Source organism: Jaminaea rosea (assembly GCF_003144245.1).
Source record: "Jaminaea rosea strain MCA 5214 unplaced genomic scaffold BDZ90scaffold_14, whole genome shotgun sequence".
NCBI lineage: Eukaryota > Fungi > Basidiomycota > Exobasidiomycetes > Microstromatales > Jaminaea > Jaminaea rosea.
Genome location: NW_020289988.1, coordinates 370372 through 386266, shown reverse-complemented (window position 1 = coordinate 386266; position 15895 = coordinate 370372). Strand labels below are relative to the sequence as shown.

Below are 15895 nucleotides of genomic sequence, written 5' to 3'. Positions count from 1 at the left end.
TGCGTCTGGCTCGCTCGGGGCCAAACTCTGAGACGGCCTCGTTTGGCGGCCTGGTTCGTCTTTTCGGAGCGGCGCCATCGCCAGGTCTCTTGGTTCGTTCCGTTCCTTTGCCTTCCCCACTTCCACTCCAACGATCCACTCGATCCTCACGACTCGACGTGCACGACACACGCGAGAGGGAGAGCGAGCATTCATAGTCCCCAGACGAGAGTAGAGCTAGTCAGTAGTGTCGCCGCTCAGCAGGCATTCTCCGCCACGACGACGCGATGAGTTGTCATCAGCAGCACCAGCAAGGGCAGCATCGCCATCATTCTCAGTCCAATGGCGGCGCATCTGGTGTCCACGACGCGTCTTCCGCTGGTCCACCTGCAGCATCCGACTTCCCTCCAGATGCATCCGATGTCCTCGACTTCTACTACGAGGCACGCAATGCTACTGGAGGGTCGGCTGAGCTCAGCGAGTCCCTGGCTGCCTCATCTGCCGCTTTGGCCCTCGAGGCAGCTCGCGCTGATCCATTCAAGGGCCAAAGGCCGGCTTCCTCGTCTTCGTCAGCATCGCCTTCGTCCAACAATCGTGGCGGCAGTGGCAACGGTGGAGGAGCAGGACAGTACAGCAATACCAAGCAGTACTCGCCTCAGCTCGCCGTCTTCCCTGGTCAACAGCCGCAAGGCAACGCCAGACCAATCTCTGCCATCCGCTCGTCCGGCGACGAGGCAGTCGACGAGCAGCAACAACAACAACACGAGCAGCAGCAGCAGCAGCAAGTCGATGAGCATCAAGAGCACCAACACATGGCTGAACAGATGGCAGACGAAAGTCACTTGCATGACCAGGCCAACAATGGCTCCCTGCTCAGCTACGATGACCCACAACAGCACCAGCAGCACGAACACCAACACCATCAGCAACACGACGAAGCTCAGCCATCCGCTTCCACGTCGACGACGCGTGATTCGCAACAAGTAGCTCCACCAACCCCAGGCGCGTCCGATGCGGACACGTCGATGATGTCGCAGCAGGGTTTGGGAGTGCCAAAGAAGCGCAAAACGTTCAAGTACCTGCAGGACGAGCCTCCCCCGAGCGAGGCGAATGATCCTGCTCATCCGCCTGAGAAGAGGAAGAAGGTACAAAAGGCGTGTAGACCTTGCAAACGTTCTCATATGCCCTGTGAGGCCAAGCGCCCGTGCCCGAGATGGTGAGCAGAGCGCGGCGACAAGACCGCGCGGTAGTTGAGAGCCAATGAGCTGACCTGCAGGATCGCCCCCGCCTCTTTCGCGCAGCGTCAAACGCGGTATCCCCGAGCTCTGCGTCGACGCCGAGCCTATCCAGCGACGAAGCCGCAAGTCGCAAGCCAATGCTGCCGCTACCGCCAGCAGCAATACCACGACGAATGACAGCAATGCCAACGCAAGCACCAGCGACACTGCAGCTGGCCTTTCCTCGGTCGACGCCGATGCAGCAGCTCAGCACGCCGTCAATGCCTCGGAGATTGAGCAGCTTGCAAAGGCAGCCGAAGCGATCCGCACTCCTCCCGGCGCCCCATCTGCCTCAGATCACCACCACCACCATCATCATCACCACCACGATGAAACGCAGTACGGCATCGCCCCCATGCGTGCCTCTCTCGACACGTTGGACCCTTCCCGGATTGAAATACTCCACAAAGCCCTAACCGATGGCGAGCCAGACCTCCTCGACCTCTTCGGCGGGGACCCGCTCTCCCTCCTTGCTGACCCGGCGCTCGAGTCATCAGTATACATAACCCAATACGACGAAGGGCCCTCCGCCTCTTCCTCCTCGTCAGCCCAAGGGTACAATGCCGCCGGTTTCTCCCACACTCGCAGCTACGCGCGCTTGGCACGCTGGGCATTCGACCATCTCCCCGAGCATGTGGCTACAGAGCTTGACCCGATCACGGGTTCAGCGAGGGGTCATTTCCTGCAGCTCGTCCAGTCTACCCCGCCTATGACGCATCACGACCACCTCGCCGGTGCGGCATCAGACGTAGAGGCACTCGAGTCCGACTTCCAGGCTACTCTCGCAGCACTGCAGCACGAGAACTTCCTCGACCACGTGCCCGTTCCCATGCTCGTGGCCCGTCGATCTGGGGACATCTATGCGGCCAACTCGAGTCTTCGCGAGCTCCTCCACCTCGACGACGAGACAGCCCTCTGCAACCCAGACGTGGGCAGATTAAACGTCATCCAGTTGGGCGCGGGGCGCAGGGTACTCGAGTTGGCCAAGTTGCTCACCAACTCGCAAGTCTTCCAGCTCGGACAGACAGTCAGCGCGACCATCCCGCTTCAGCTGAACTACGCGAGGAGAAGCTTTGGATCGGCTTCGAGTGCAGCGGCGGCTGCTACGGCGGCAGCAGCAGAAGCAGCAGCAGCCGCTGCAGCAGCCGCGGCCGCCGCTGCTGTTGGTGGTGGGCAGGATGGGAACCAGGCTGGATCGTCGAGCGGTGGTGGCGGTGGGCGGGGGCGTGGGTCCAAGGCAGCAGCTGCTGCAGCAGCGGCCGCGGATGGCAATGGCTCCTCGTCTTCGTCATCGGGATTGCAGCCAGGCGAGAAGAACTTCGTCGTCAGTCTCAGGACCCGCGAGTGGAGGGACGGCTGGCCCTTGATCGTCACTTGCACACTAACGCCGGCGTAGAGTGGACGCGACGAACCCCTCTTCATCACCGTCAAAAGGGCTTGAGAAAGCCTCTCTCGTCTCTGTTCGTTCCACTTTTCTGTTGTACCTAACACCACCTAGCCCCTCATCACCTTACCCGACGTCATCATTGGTGCGTCTCCCCTCTCTATCCGGTCACGGCTTCAGTCAAATCTCATCGATCTTCTCTATTTGCGCGACTCTGCCGAGCATGGCTGGATGATATTGAATGAAAGGCGGAGTAGCGCCGGCCTACTTGTCGTAATGCACTGTAATGACGACGCAGGACGAGGTAATGTGGGCTTCGCAGCGTGGTTCTGTAGACGAAGGCGAGCGTTCGTAAGCGCGAGATTTCTTTCGCATATGGCTGGATCTTGCTTGCACTTACCGAGCGTAATGGTCTGCGTCCCATCGACCAGAATTGCAGGACCCTCGACCTTCTCCCCTGCCTCGAGCTTGCTGAGCGGTACAACGGGCGTGCGTGTGCGATTCGCTCCTTCCCCCTCGCCGGTGTCACCACTGCCTTCTCCATTGCCGAAGTAAACAGTCTTCCAAACCACGCCTGCCTTCTTCTGCTCCTCCTCACTCCCGCTTTGCAGCACCTTTGCTGCCTTGAATCCGCCTTCTCGCTCCATCAATCTACGGTGCTCCTTGTGCACGCTCTCCCTCTTCTCGCCTTCATCAGCAGCAGAGAAGGACTTGCCAATCCCTCGCACCCTCACGTCATCAACGAGGATATCCTTCTCCAGCGTGAAGCCAAACTCCGTACGGTACGTCGAGACAAAGCGCTCCGCCACCTCTTCCCATCCCTCCTTACCGCTCGAGTCGGTGGGAACGAGAGTCATGAGCGCCGAGTCGGTGCCAGCGTAACGAAGGTTGAGGAGCTTCTCCACGCGTACTCGTCCACCATCACGCTCCTCTCCTTCGAAGCCTTGTGCGTTTAGCTCCTTGCGCACCTCCTCCTCCAACACCTTCATCCTTTCCTTGACCCGCTCCTGGGCATCATCGCCACCCCACGTGACAGCGCACGGTTCCTGCCTCTCAAATACTCGATCCGCGAGCGCCATCCCGTACGCGCTGAGGATACTGCTGTGCTTATGCACCAGGACAGTCCTTATACCCAGTGAGCGCGCAAGTGAGCAACCGTGCTGTCCGCCAGCCCCGCCGAAGCAACAGAGCAAGTGCTTGGAGGCGCTGTACCCTCTCGCTTCGGTGAGCGCTCGAATGGGACGACACATCGTCTCGTTTGCGACGCGCAAGAAGCCCAGTGCAACCTCATCGATGCTCATCTTGCCCTTCCCCGTCTCGTGGGCAATCTGATCCCTCAAATCGCCCAAGGCCTTTCTGCTCGCCTCGACATCTAGCCCTTCATTCTCTTTTGGCCCGAATATCTTCGGAAACATCTCCACCGCCAGCCTGCCGGTGACCACGTTCGCGTCGGTAATTGTTGCGGGTCCTCCTTTGCGATAGCATGCTGGACCGGGGTCGGCAGAAGCGGATTCCGGGCCAACGACGAAGAGGCCGTTTCGGAAGAATAGTCGGGAGGAACCGCCTGAGGCGACGGTGTTGACGTCCATTTGCGGGGATTGAATTGTCACGCCGCTGATGGTGGTTTCGTAGATTTGCTCGAACTGGTTCGCATAGCGAGAGACGTCGCTGCAGTGGACGAGGGGGGATGTCTATCAGTCAGTAGGAGCGTCGACGCGATTGCTGCTCCTTGTCACTTACGAGCTCGTCCCACCCATATCAAATCCAAGCACGGCTCTCCCGTCCTCCTCGTCGTACGACGTTAATGCCATGCCGACCACACCACCAGCAGGTCCACTGATGATACTCCTCAGCCCGTTGAATCTTTCCACGCTATTCAGTCCTCCATCACTAGCCATGAATTCCACCTTAGTTCCCGCACTGCCATCCCTCAGCGATTTGTCGAATCCTTGGAAGAATGACTCGACATAAGCCTGCAGCACCGGCGTGAGGTACGCATCGGCCGTCGTGCTTGTACCACGGGGCACAGCTTTGATCATTGGCATCAGCTCGGAGGAGAGGGAGATGTGCTTGAAGCCGATCTCGCGAGCTACGTCGCGGATCAGTTTCTCATGGTCGGGGAAGGTGAACGAGTGAATGAGGACAACCGCGAGGGCGCGGATACCCCTGTCGTAGATCTTTTGGAGGTCGTCGTGCACTTGCGAGCGCGAAGGACGCTTCAGGATGGCGACGGCTTCTCCGCTGACGCCGCGGACGATTGACGGGTCGGAGGAGGCGTTGCTGCTGCCCTGCTCGTCGCGTTCGTCACCCCAAGTAGCAGGTGGCCTATCCTCCCCCTTGTACTGGCTCTGTATGCTGCCATCCTCATTGAATACGACCTTGTTTTCTGCAAACTTCGGATCAGAGGTGAAGCCTACCAAGGTCACGCGCTCGTCTACCTCCACCACGTCCGAATAGAGCACGTCGGGCTTGCGGATGGCGAGGTCGAAGATGGCTGGTCGGGACTGGTTGCCAATCCGCAGCAAATCGCGGAACCCCTTTGTGGTGACGAGTGCGTGGGGCTCGCCTTTGCGCTCGAGAAGTGCGTTTGTTGCCACTGTAGTCGAGAGTCGGATATGTTCTGGAGGAAGCAGGCGTGGGTGGGGGTGAGTAGGAGTGATGTGGGGAACGGGAAGAGTAGATGACTCGGCCGCTCACCTATGCCGCTGGTCTCGAGCTTCTCCTCCCTGGGAATCTCTCGCTCCTCTATGATCTCCAGTATCCGTCTGATCCCCTCTGTGGGTGCATCCTTGTAATGCTCGCTGTTGCAGCATGATCCAGATCGTCAATGTTAGCCATTTCCTCCACGAGATCTGCTACTGGCCGCCGGCACTCACGGGTTGACCGAGAGCAACTTGATGACAATATCGTCTCGCCCAGGCAACGAAGCAAAGCAGTCGGTGAAGGTACCGCCGCGGTCGATGCTGATGCGTGCGCGCTGTCTCGAGGGCATGATGAGGCGTGTGGGAACAAGGGAAGCAAGGACCACTGGAGTCGATTGGGCCCCGCCTTCTCCGCCCTCGGCGTCCCATGGCCAATGACGGCGGCCCGTGCAGGCTTTGGCTCGATTTGTCCTCGTGCCCACACTTCTTCCGATCCTCCCACTCACTCTCAAGCCGCCTCCCACATAAAGGCTACGGGCCGCTTCTACAAAAGCTCAGCCAGCATCCACGCTCCTTATCTCATCACTCGCCCCTCACAATGGCATCCAACAACGCCTCCCGTTCAGACCCATGCGCAGACGACACGCCGTCGATCCCCTCGCTGGACCTCTTCTCCCTCAAGGGCAAGCACGTCCTCCTCACAGGCGGTACACGCGGTATTGGCGCAGCTTGTGCTCTCGCTCTTGCCCAAGCAGGGGCAAATGTCTGCCTTGCCGTTAGGGCTGCCCCAGGCTCAGACGGCCAAGCCCCCACAGCTGGTAATGACCACCAGGCTCTCTCGCCTCTCCCGACCAACTTTGCCTCCAGCCAACAACATAGCGCAGTCCCTTGCGACCTGTCCGACTTGAGCAGCGTGCAGACTTTGTTCTCTCGAGCTTTGACCACACCTGCCATGGGAGGCCAAATCGATGTCCTCATCGCCTGTGGAGGAATCCAGCGTCGTCACCCTGCGACGGACTTCCCCGCCTCAGACTGGCAGGAGGTGCTCGATGTCAACCTCACATCGGTCTTCCTCCTCGCACAAGAAGCTGGAAAGCACATGATTTCCCGTCGAAGTGGCAAGGTAGTCCTCTTTGGGAGCCTCCTCACCTTCCAAGGCGGGCTGACCGTCCCCGCCTATGCGGCGAGCAAGGGAGCGATTGGCCAATTGGCCAAGTCACTCAGCAACGAATGGGCGAAGCACAATGTCCAGGTCAACGCCATTGCTCCCGGGTATATTGCGACGGACATGAATGAGCGACTCCTCGCTGACCCGACGAGGCTGAGGCAGATTTCGGAGCGTATACCTGCGGGGCGATGGGGCGAGGCAAAGGACTTTGCGGGGCCGGTGGTGTTCTTGGCCAGTGATGCGAGCCGCTACGTGAGTGGAGAGATTTTGGTTGTGGATGGGGGTTGGATGGGGAGGTGAGCTGTGGAGAGGGCTGCAGGCTGATGGAGAGTGAGAGGGAGAAGCGACGAGCAGGTGAAGCTCGCCGCATACACGCTTGACCTATCGTCTCGAGCTCGCCATCACGTGGTGGCTAATATACATTGATTTGCGTGTGTCCCAGCTTCGCCTGAGAAATCCTTGTGCATCCTCTCCAAGCTACGCAGCCCTAGCAACCACCTCCCCACCCTTGATCCCTCTCTTGACAGCCTCTCTAGCCTCCCACCACCCCTCCTTTCCACAGTCCACGATCGCCACCTCCCCCATCTCCAACGGCCTCACAAATTGACTCCTCCTAAAGCTCACAAAGCGAACAAGCTCCTCCCTGTCCATCCAGATGCGCTTGCTGGGCTTCGACACCAGATCGAGCGTGGAAAGCACGGGCGTGTCATTGCGCGAGTACTTCAAGTTGACCCAAAGCCGTTGTGCGGGCAGAGTGGCAGCTTTGAATGCTGCTGGGTCGGAAATGTGATTCACGGTGCCTTTTGTCATCGAGTGGATGAAGCCTTGCTGCAGGAGGATGGAAAGGATCGAGAGGTTCGCCTGCGTGTAGGGCACGGGAACGCTACGCATTCTAGCCATGCTGGCGTTGCGAAGCCGAACGAGAAGGTCGGCGTGGAGTGGCATGCTTGCGGTGTCGCTCGATCAGTGGACCGTTGTGAGAAGGCTGCGACCGCCGTCTAAAGGCGAGAGGAAGGGCTGGACGCTGCGCTGCGAGGCTGGAAATTGATGACACTTCTGAGGGCCTGCCTATGTGCGCGCGACGGCGATGACGAAGAGAAAAGCAGTGACAGGCTATGCTTCGCCGTGAGCTAGTGGGCCTTTAGGGATGCTGTCGTGGTCGTCGTTGATGATTAGTAGCAATGTGAGCGACGAAAGTCAAAATCGGTATCGAGCGGGCGGACAGACGGGGAGTCGAGAAGGAACGGCGAGATCGGAACGGAAGGACAGAGGCATGGTCGCGTCTGGTATCGATGAGAATACGAGTCGAAGCTCTCGAGCAATCACAGATGCGAGACGGCGATGATGATGATAGCAATGATGTTGAAAAGAGCATACTGGCCAATCGACCACTATGCCTTGGGACCGAAGCCACCACTGCTGCCGAAGCCGCCCTCTCCGCGGACAGTGACATCGAGTGACTAGTGGTTGGGAGCGGGATGACGAAGGGCGGACAGCGTGGTGAGCGATGAGGGAAAAGAGAGCTGGGGAACGCTTGGAAAGGCGTACTTACGTCAACGGCCGTCACCTCTGGCGTGTGAATACGCTCGATGACCAGCTGAGCAATACGGTCTCCAGTGTTGACTGCGCGTGGCAGGCGGGGAGAGAGACGTGAGCAGCGTGATCGTGCAGGATTCAATGCGAGTAAGGCTGACTGCTAGCCTGCTGATTCTCACTAGTAAAGTCCTCCTGTCCAAAATTGAAGAGCAAGATGCCCAGCAAACCTCTGTAATCGGCGTCAATCACACCAGCTCCAACATCGATGCCGTGCTTGACAGCTGGGGGTGGCGCAGTGGGGCAGGACACAAGACAGCATAGAGCGTCAGTCATCAGGAAAGCTCAGTGCTCCACATCACACACTACTACCCACCAAGTCCACTCCTAGGTGCCACCCTACCATAGCACCCCTCGGGCAGTTTCATCCTGATCCCCGTCTGGACGACTTTCCTGCCCCCTTCCTTGGGCAGGGTAACAGTCTCACTGGCATAGAGGTCGTATCCCGCTGCAAGAGCAGAGCCACGGGTTGGTAGCTTAGCGTTGGGGTGCTCCGGATCGCATTGTACGAGGAAGGCAGTCGGAGAGTAGACGGGGGTGGAAGAGGAGGCGGTGGTGGAGTCGGCCATGCTTGCTGGTGCTGTGGACGGAGGAGGAGAGTTGGTGCGAAGCTTCTTTGTTGCTGGCTCGGGAAGAGGGACACTGCTTGCGTCTTGGGTCATCCGAAGAGATTGTGTGAAGAAGAAAGTGCAACGCTCCTTCAGCCTCTTCTCCCTCTGCTCTATCGAAGTGTTGCTCTCTCCCGTCCTTCGCGTCGTGAACCGCGTAAATCGGCCCTCACTCGCCCAGGCGTTCATCGGGACCGGAGCCGACTCCACTCGACACGCCTCCAGATCAGACGGACGGAGAGCTCGAGGATGCGTGGCCGTCCGGCCGTCCTGACGCTCCACGACCCTCACCAATTATCACCACCACCACGAACAGCATCAATGGCAGACTCAGCAAAGCAGCAACAGCAGCAGCCCGCCGCCGGAAGCAGCACAGCTGCCACAACGGCTCAGCAGCCTACGGCACAAGATCTCCCTCAGCTTGGTCCGCTCGACGAAGATGACGAGTTCGAGGAGTTCGAGGTGCAAGGTGAGATGGCGCTTTCCCCGGCGCCGCGTCCTCTGTGATCACGCTGACCTCCTCCCCTTTCCTTCGTGCGTAGACTGGGACGACTCCGAGACGGTGGGAGCCAAGGCAGCTGCTGCTGCTTCAGGTACTAATGCCAATAGCACGTCAGGCGCTCCCTCGATCACTATGGCCGGCACGACGGGGCAAGGCGGAGGAGCTGGTGGGGGTGGGACGAACGCTGCCTCTGACCATCTGTGGGAGGACAATTGGGATGACGATGATGCCGAGGATGAGTGGAGCAAGAGCTTGAGGGAGCATTTGGCTGCGTAGACGGGACGTGAGAGCGAGATAGAAGGGAGGTGGAGACGGGGAGCAGAGGGCGAACGACAGGCATGCTCGGGCAAGGGTTGAACCTGGTATCATTCATCGCCATCGCAGGCGGGGACCTATCACCACCAACAAATATACAGACATCATCACGTTTGCCTTTCAAGCTACGCCACTGCACCTGCAGTCGCCGCTGGCTCTCCCCACATCCCTTTCAATACAGCCATCAACCCATCCCTGCCCTTATGCGCATTACTCCCGAACCTATCGTAGCTCGAGTCCTCCAGCTTCCTCCCAGCCTTTGCCAGTATGCCCGTTCCAAAAGCTTCACGGCTGCTCTCTATACTCGCGACTTGTCTGAATGTCGTCGAGTTGGGCGTAGAGGAGGCAGCGGAGGGCTTGTAGGTGATGTACTCCTTGACTAGGAGGTACTCGCTCAGCGTCAAGTTGGTCGATGTCATCTCAATTGATTGGGCTGAACGGTCGACGATCATGATCTCTCGGACGTATGTGTCTTCCGAGAGGTTGAGGAGCTGCGTCCGTATAGGCGTGTGAGATTTCAGGATGGGTCAAGCTGCATATATGCGATGGCTCGCTGGCTGGCTCACCTTGACTACCCATCTCGGCGCCCCCTGGCGTACTCCCAGCACGCGCTCTAATCTCACTCGACCTGACGGCTCATCGTAATCTTGTGAAATGGTGTCCATCGAGACGACGTGGGTTGCGTACGGATTAGGGTACTTGTGCAGCACGCCTGGCCGCGTGAAGGACGAAGGAAGGTGAGCTCACGGATCCCCTCCCATAGAGAGAGATAGTTCGCTCCACTGGGTCTTACCTAGCGCCGTCCGCGTCCAGTCGTAAGGGAAGAAGAGCTCGGCAATGAATGTTCGTGGCATAATGAAGAAGGTGCTCAATGAGAAGTGGGGTCAAGAGGTGGTGCGTGCGTGCTGCGCTCTCGTGAAGAGTTGGTCTCGCTGCGTCTTGCCTTGCGCCTCTCGCCTCGCCTTGCCGCCAGTCCGCTCCCGTCAGTTCATCCGTCCTAGCTGTTCCTCCTCTCATCCCTCCTCTCCACTAGTCCCTTCTCCTCATCAACTCTCACCCGCCATGCTCGTCCCACCCAACAACTTCGGCATGGTCGAGGAAGACCTCTACCGCTCTGGTGCGCCGGACAGTATCAACCTGTCCTTCCTCACCCAACTCAAGCTGCGTTCCCTCATCTACCTCGCACCAGAGGAACCCGCCCCTCACCTCCTCACCTGGTGTCGACAACACTCCGTCGCCCTCTACCATCTGGGTCACTTGCACAATACCTCCACCTGGGAGCCGATCACAGAAGAGGTGGTCCTCCAAGCGCTCAATCTGCTCGTGCAGCCCAGCACCTATCCGGCTATCGTCATGTGCAACCAGGGGAGACATAGGACGGGGACTGTCATTGGGACTTTCAGAAAGTTGCAAGGCTGGGCGTTGAGTAGCATTCTGGAAGAGTACAGGCGATATGCGGGCAGTAAGATTCGGCTGATGAATGAGCAGGTGAGTTGTGAATGGATTTGGGCAGCGATGTGAAGTTGAGCTGACTTTGATCCCGATTCTGCTCGCAACGTAGTTCATCGAACTCTTCGATATCGATTTGGTCTTCGAGTAGCCACCGCGCCTCTTCGCAAGAACCTTCTACATGCTCTGCCCCTCACACATCTGTATCAATAGACAATCTCACCTCTTCATTGTCATGCCGGTGGGTCCTGTCATGAGCCAGCAGGCTTACTCGCAGCAGTGGCAGTGGCAGCTTCCGGCCCCTTGCCCAGCCCGACAGCTCGCCTCGCCCTCATCATCAGCCCCTCAACTGTATCAGGCGCAGGCCTCACATCGAGGTAGAAGCTCAGCGGTCCCCCACCTTGCCCACTGCCACTTCCCTCGCCAGGCTGAGCAGGCGCAAAAGGGTTCCCACCAGGCGCACCGCCTCGCCCAGCATAGAAGTCGATGATGTAGCGCATGCGGTGCCCACATCGATCGACTATCCAGTCGTGGCGATCGAAGGGAGGTTGATAGCTGTGCGAGCGAGCAGAAGATTGGTCAGCCAATGCAAGGTCGAGTAACGCCTTGGCACGCTGATCGCGCCAACTCACCCGAGCAATCCCCTGCCCCAAGCCTTCCATGTAACGTCTTTCGGCCTCCCCTGAAAGCTAACAAGCTTCGGTCCGCCGCACACCTGCCAACTGCTACCTCTTGGCGCTCCCGCCTCTCCCCCAGCGGCATCCCTCTCCCACGCCAGGATTTCCTCCCAACAGCGCTCATTGACTGCGTTGTGTATCGGTACCACTATGTCCATGCTAGCGGCTTCTGCTGAAGAGGCCCGACCTTTGCGGATTAGAGCAGCGTGGAATTGCGAGGGGGAAGGGTACACCCAATTGCTTTGGGCGGGGGGAGGAGGAGGGGAGGTTACGTCGCTGCTGCTGCTGCTGCTGCTGCTAGCGCCAGGCTTGGAGAGGTGAGAGGGACAGCTTGCCGGAGGTGTGGCGGCATCCTTCGACCCTGAGGAGCTGCTAGAAGGCGGCGACGACTCGGGCGCTGACGCGAGCCATCGAGGAATTGATGAAATGACCCGATCTGATGAGAGCTTGCTCGATGAAGAAGAGCCCGAGCCAGAAGACTGCGATGAAGGTCCCGCCGCTGCGCCTCCTCCTCCTCCTGTTCTGCCATTCTCCCTCAACCACTTTTCCCTCGTAGCATCGTCCACTGGACATGCCGACGGAGGCGCTGCTGACGGATCGCTGCTCTGCGATGATGATGATGACGAGAAGGGCCACATCGTTGAGGCGGCGAATTGGTAATGAGGCAACAAAGGCTAACTTTTTGGTCTCGAGGACGGCTGCTTCCGTATCCGCCTCCCTCCGACGGACGATGACTAAGCAAGATTCTCTACTCCCGTCCGTCTCGGGATTGGGAGCGAGGCTGCATCTTGCACTCCTCCGTTTGTCCTGTACAAACAATCAGATGACACGATAGCGACTACGAAGCTTCAAGTGATGGTCCGCTTCAAGGTAAGTAGCTGCATTGACAGACTACAGACTCAATTGGGCGTGTTCACTAAGTTGACTCTTCTTCCTCCTCATCCCGCAGAATCGTTGGCTTCTCCTCTCTTTAGACCTTCCCACCTCCCCTCTCCCTACCCCATCCGATCCCTCCTCGAGCACATCCATATCCATTCCGCCCACCTCTCTACTCCAATCTATCCGCTCCTCGCTCCTCACACACTTTGGTCCAACGACCAGCGGCGCCCTCTCCTCCTCGTCCTCGCTCAGCGTCAAGTACACCTCGGACTCCACCCGCTTGGTCATCCTGCGTTGCGCGCGTACAGGAGCAGAGACGGTGAGGGGTGGGGTAAGCTTGATTGGCCGCCTTGAAGTCAATGTGGTGACAAAAGGCGAAACGGGAAAGGGAGGAAGTACGACGAGGAGGGAGACGATGCCCGTGAGAATACATGTTGTGGCGGTCAGTGGGACGATCAAGAAGTTGCAGGAGAGGGTGATCAAGAGGGATAGGAAGGAGATTGCTGAAAGACGGGCGGCTATCAAAAGGGGGGAGAAGAGGAGGGACAGAGGCAAGAAGAAGGGTTTGAAGGAGACGGTCGATGGTCAAGAGCGAGCTGCGATGGAGGGTGGAGCATCGGCGACACAGAGGGCCGAGACAGGAGCTCACGGCCGGCAAGACGATGCCTCCGTTGGATCGAGCGACGCCCAGCCAGCGCAAAGCAGCATCACATACCCGGGCGTACCAGCAAGCATGGGCGATGAAAATGAAGAGGACTTGGGCCTCGCCGTATAATCATGTACAACGCAAATGATATTACTACGAGTGCGCCCCGAAATTGCGCGCTCTACTTCTTCTTGGCGCTCTTCAGCTTGATCTGCTCATCGTTGACAAACACACCCTTGCCCTTGTACGGCTCTGGCGGCCTGAATGCCCTCAGCTTGGCTGCAAATTGGCCGAGCTGCTGAATGTCTACGCCCTTGAGTACGATGCGGGTCGGCGTGGGTGTCGATGCCGTGATACCGCGGGGGATCGTCATAAGCACCGGGTGGGAGTAGCCACTGTTGGAGGACAAGAGGGGGTGAGTCAGCTTTGAATGACGAAAATCGTCGACGCACCGCCCGCTCGCGCACTCACAGTCTCAACGCCAACCTCTTCCACGGCTCCTTCTTCTCCCTCTCCGCCGCCAACATGTTCCTGTACGCCTCCTCCTGTACCTTGGAAACGAAGAAGGTCCTCGTACCTGGCTTGAACCACTTCTCAAGATCAGACTCGACATGCCTGTCTTCGTCCTCTACCGTAGCCCGGTACCCTACACCGACGAGGCGCAGCACGATCGAGTGACCTTCCGTTACTCCCTTGACGGCGTTGTACAGGAGCTGCCGAGTGAGACCCCATCGACCGTTCAAGTAGTTGTGCCTGCGAGCAGAACAAGGGTGTCCAAGGGTAAGCTCTTTGTGATTGCGATTGTCACTGGACACGCATCGCGCACTCACCCATCCTTCCGCGGTGTCCCCGCTTGGACATTCCATGTCACATACCCCTCCTCTGCCTCATTCCCCTTGCTACTCCCAGCCTTGCCTTGTTCCTCGGCCTTCCTGATAGCGATTTGGTCGAAATGCGGCACCAACATCTCTCCCAGCGGTCCTTTTACCCGGACGGACGTGGCAAAGAAGAGGGTCTTTGGCATACTCTTCGTCGGGTTAGTGTGCGGTGGGTAACAGAGGAACTCGAAGGAGGCCTGAGGGGGCACGAGGAGGGGTGTGGAGCCGACATGGCTGCGAATAACACAGCGAGCCTTGCCCTTGAGTCGGTCTGCCTTTTGGCGCGGAGGAATGTTATTAGGGATGCGTTGTTGTGGCGGGGGAGGAGCGGGAGCTGCGCTGGATGAGGAGGCTGCGCTGGTGGTGGCCGTGGCTGCGGCTGCGCTTGTGCTCGCGGGCGCAAACTGCGAGAAGGCCCGTCTGGCCACGCTGGCCGTAAGGGATGCCATTGCTCCGAGGTGCGAGGTGGGTGTATGCTATGTCGTGGTGATGATGACGACGACGACGATGATGTGTGAGATTGAGAGTCATGGAAAGTGGCTGCTCAATCTCTCTCTCTCGACTCGCCTTCCGTCTCTGCCCAATCGGGCCCGAGTCGCGCCTCTCGAGTCGAGTCGACTTGGGCGACTCAGTTGCCTCGTGGCTATGGCCGACGAGCCGTCCATCGTGCGTCCCCGCAACGCTTCCACCTTCCGATTCCTCATCACTCCCACCATCACTCCACCCTCCGTCCATCATGTCGTCCAACGCCGCGGCGCAGCGCGAGAAGCTCGACGCTCCCGCCTCACACTACACTCAAAAGTCGTCAGTAAATGCGGGAATGTCAGCCGCTCTTACCGGGTTGGCAGCGGGCACTTTCGTATCAGCGGTGCAGAACAGCTTGGGAAAGCACGACCGTGGTGCGTTGGGTATCTTCACGAGAACAGGATCTACCGTGGCTTTCTTCACGGCCGCGGCGGGAACGTTCGCTTTCACCGATGCAATGGTAGCTAATGTCAGGCAGGAGGACGGGGCCATGAATGCTGCTGCTGGCGGGTGTGCGGCGGGATTCGTTGCTGGTGCTCAAGGTGAGTGGGCGTGATGCGATCGAAGGAAGATAGCCTTGCCCTCCATAACGCGGAAGCTGACTTCGATGCCACTCCCCACTTCCCTTCGCCCTCAGCGCGCTCCGTCCCCATGATGTTCGGTAGCTGCTTGGCTCTTGGCACCCTCATGGGAACATTCAGAGCAGCGGGCGACTCGCTCACTGGACCGTACAAGGAGGGTTTGCCCCTCGCTGCAGGTGGCGGAGATGAGAACCAGCCTGACTGGAGAGAGCTGAGGAAAGAGAGGAGGAATGCGTTCTTCAAGGTGAGCGTCGGGCGAAGGATGGGAGACGAGGAATCCGAGGAGGAGAGAGAGAGGAGCGAGCTAACCACAAGTCCATGATACATTTGCACGGCGCTCACAGCAACCGAAGGAGACGGAGGAGTCAGCGTAGAACACAGCTGGACGGGACTGGACAGGACAGAACCAGGACAGGTCATTGCGATGAGATAGTGGTCATAGAGGCGCGCTTCATCCTGCAAATGACAGCATTTTTGATATCAGCACAGAGAGGATTGAACCGCAAGACAGCGTGGTGATGGGAAATGGGCACAGTGAAAGTGATGTTGGCGGCGAGGACTACAGCGAGTCAAAGCTTTGATGAGCAGAGAGTCCAAGAAGACCATGTGACGAGCAGACATCGCTTCTACTGAATCTGCCTTTCCGCAGTGTATTGACACTCTGGCCGCTGACAATCAAGGGCCTCCGTGTCAATGTCATCTCGACAGCTGGAACACTCGCTTCGACCTGATCGAGCCCTTCTTTGGCGCAATCTACACCTTCTGCTTGCGTCCGCCAGCGAATGGCGACTC

At 58.6% G+C, this 15895-nt stretch overlaps 12 protein-coding genes across 12 annotated transcripts; 6 read left to right on the top strand and 6 right to left on the bottom strand.

The window, feature by feature from the left end:
- The first annotated feature begins 114 nt into the window (after positions 1 to 114).
- BDZ90DRAFT_281443 (hypothetical protein) lies at positions 115 to 2912 on the top strand. The gene is made up of 2 exons (XM_025509360.1): positions 115 to 1195; positions 1281 to 2912. Exons 1-2 carry the CDS (start codon positions 267 to 269, stop codon positions 2650 to 2652), a joined length of 2301 nt encoding a protein of 766 aa, XP_025360236.1. The 5' UTR covers positions 115 to 266; the 3' UTR covers positions 2653 to 2912.
- Positions 2623 to 5632, bottom strand: BDZ90DRAFT_243174 (hypothetical protein; the record flags this gene model as incomplete). Its single annotated transcript, XM_025507423.1, has 5 exons — positions 2623 to 2969; positions 3041 to 4308; positions 4381 to 5260; positions 5338 to 5441; positions 5517 to 5632. 5 exons carry the CDS (start codon positions 5630 to 5632, stop codon positions 2905 to 2907), a joined length of 2433 nt encoding a protein of 810 aa, XP_025360235.1. The 3' UTR covers positions 2623 to 2904.
- Positions 5633 to 5765: 133 nt separating this feature from the next.
- On the top strand, positions 5766 to 6885 carry BDZ90DRAFT_234061 (putative 2-deoxy-D-gluconate 3-dehydrogenase). Its single transcript, XM_025506881.1, has one exon. It carries the CDS (start codon positions 5881 to 5883, stop codon positions 6748 to 6750), a length of 870 nt encoding a protein of 289 aa, XP_025360234.1. The 5' UTR covers positions 5766 to 5880; the 3' UTR covers positions 6751 to 6885.
- Positions 6886 to 6927: 42 nt separating this feature from the next.
- BDZ90DRAFT_255397 (ribosomal protein S8) lies at positions 6928 to 7395 on the bottom strand (the record flags this gene model as incomplete). The annotated part of the gene is made up of 1 exon (XM_025507850.1): positions 6928 to 7395. One exon carries the CDS (start codon positions 7393 to 7395, stop codon positions 6928 to 6930), a length of 468 nt encoding a protein of 155 aa, XP_025360233.1.
- Positions 7396 to 7749: 354 nt separating this feature from the next.
- BDZ90DRAFT_234060 (dUTP diphosphatase) lies at positions 7750 to 8781 on the bottom strand. Its single transcript, XM_025506880.1, has 4 exons — positions 8360 to 8781; positions 8166 to 8267; positions 8003 to 8073; positions 7750 to 7910 (listed from the first exon to the last, which is right to left on the bottom strand). Exons 1-4 carry the CDS (start codon positions 8610 to 8612, stop codon positions 7842 to 7844), a joined length of 495 nt encoding a protein of 164 aa, XP_025360232.1. The 5' UTR covers positions 8613 to 8781; the 3' UTR covers positions 7750 to 7841.
- Positions 8782 to 8937: 156 nt separating this feature from the next.
- BDZ90DRAFT_275837 (hypothetical protein) lies at positions 8938 to 9692 on the top strand. The gene is made up of 2 exons (XM_025508904.1): positions 8938 to 9120; positions 9194 to 9692. Exons 1-2 carry the CDS (start codon positions 8973 to 8975, stop codon positions 9427 to 9429), a joined length of 384 nt encoding a protein of 127 aa, XP_025360231.1. The 5' UTR covers positions 8938 to 8972; the 3' UTR covers positions 9430 to 9692.
- Positions 9378 to 10333, bottom strand: BDZ90DRAFT_234058 (MSF1-domain-containing protein). Its single transcript, XM_025506879.1, has 3 exons — positions 10262 to 10333; positions 10035 to 10180; positions 9378 to 9959 (listed from the first exon to the last, which is right to left on the bottom strand). Exons 1-3 carry the CDS (start codon positions 10320 to 10322, stop codon positions 9594 to 9596), a joined length of 573 nt encoding a protein of 190 aa, XP_025360230.1. The 5' UTR covers positions 10323 to 10333; the 3' UTR covers positions 9378 to 9593.
- A 197-nt stretch (positions 10334 to 10530) lies between these two features.
- On the top strand, positions 10531 to 11068 carry BDZ90DRAFT_223311 (putative tyrosine phosphatase family protein; the record flags this gene model as incomplete). The annotated part of the gene is made up of 2 exons (XM_025504571.1): positions 10531 to 10956; positions 11030 to 11068. The coding sequence occupies 2 exons, from the start codon at positions 10531 to 10533 to the stop codon at positions 11066 to 11068; spliced, it is 465 nt and encodes a 154-aa protein (XP_025360229.1).
- BDZ90DRAFT_234054 (cytochrome c and c1 heme-lyase) lies at positions 11041 to 12253 on the bottom strand. The gene is made up of 2 exons (XM_025506878.1): positions 11550 to 12253; positions 11041 to 11472 (listed from the first exon to the last, which is right to left on the bottom strand). Exons 1-2 carry the CDS (start codon positions 12230 to 12232, stop codon positions 11169 to 11171), a joined length of 987 nt encoding a protein of 328 aa, XP_025360228.1. The 5' UTR covers positions 12233 to 12253; the 3' UTR covers positions 11041 to 11168.
- Positions 12254 to 12390: 137 nt separating this feature from the next.
- Positions 12391 to 13319, top strand: BDZ90DRAFT_234053 (hypothetical protein). Its single transcript, XM_025506877.1, has 2 exons — positions 12391 to 12464; positions 12544 to 13319. The coding sequence occupies exons 1-2, from the start codon at positions 12450 to 12452 to the stop codon at positions 13246 to 13248; spliced, it is 720 nt and encodes a 239-aa protein (XP_025360227.1). The 5' UTR covers positions 12391 to 12449; the 3' UTR covers positions 13249 to 13319.
- On the bottom strand, positions 13230 to 14527 carry BDZ90DRAFT_234052 (hypothetical protein). The gene is made up of 3 exons (XM_025506876.1): positions 13950 to 14527; positions 13591 to 13872; positions 13230 to 13514 (listed from the first exon to the last, which is right to left on the bottom strand). The coding sequence occupies exons 1-3, from the start codon at positions 14444 to 14446 to the stop codon at positions 13301 to 13303; spliced, it is 993 nt and encodes a 330-aa protein (XP_025360226.1). The 5' UTR covers positions 14447 to 14527; the 3' UTR covers positions 13230 to 13300.
- Positions 14528 to 14721: 194 nt separating this feature from the next.
- BDZ90DRAFT_234051 (hypothetical protein) lies at positions 14722 to 15518 on the top strand. The gene is made up of 3 exons (XM_025506875.1): positions 14722 to 15064; positions 15160 to 15347; positions 15448 to 15518. The coding sequence occupies exons 1-3, from the start codon at positions 14734 to 14736 to the stop codon at positions 15475 to 15477; spliced, it is 549 nt and encodes a 182-aa protein (XP_025360225.1). The 5' UTR covers positions 14722 to 14733; the 3' UTR covers positions 15478 to 15518.
- The last annotated feature ends 377 nt before the right edge of the window (positions 15519 to 15895 follow it).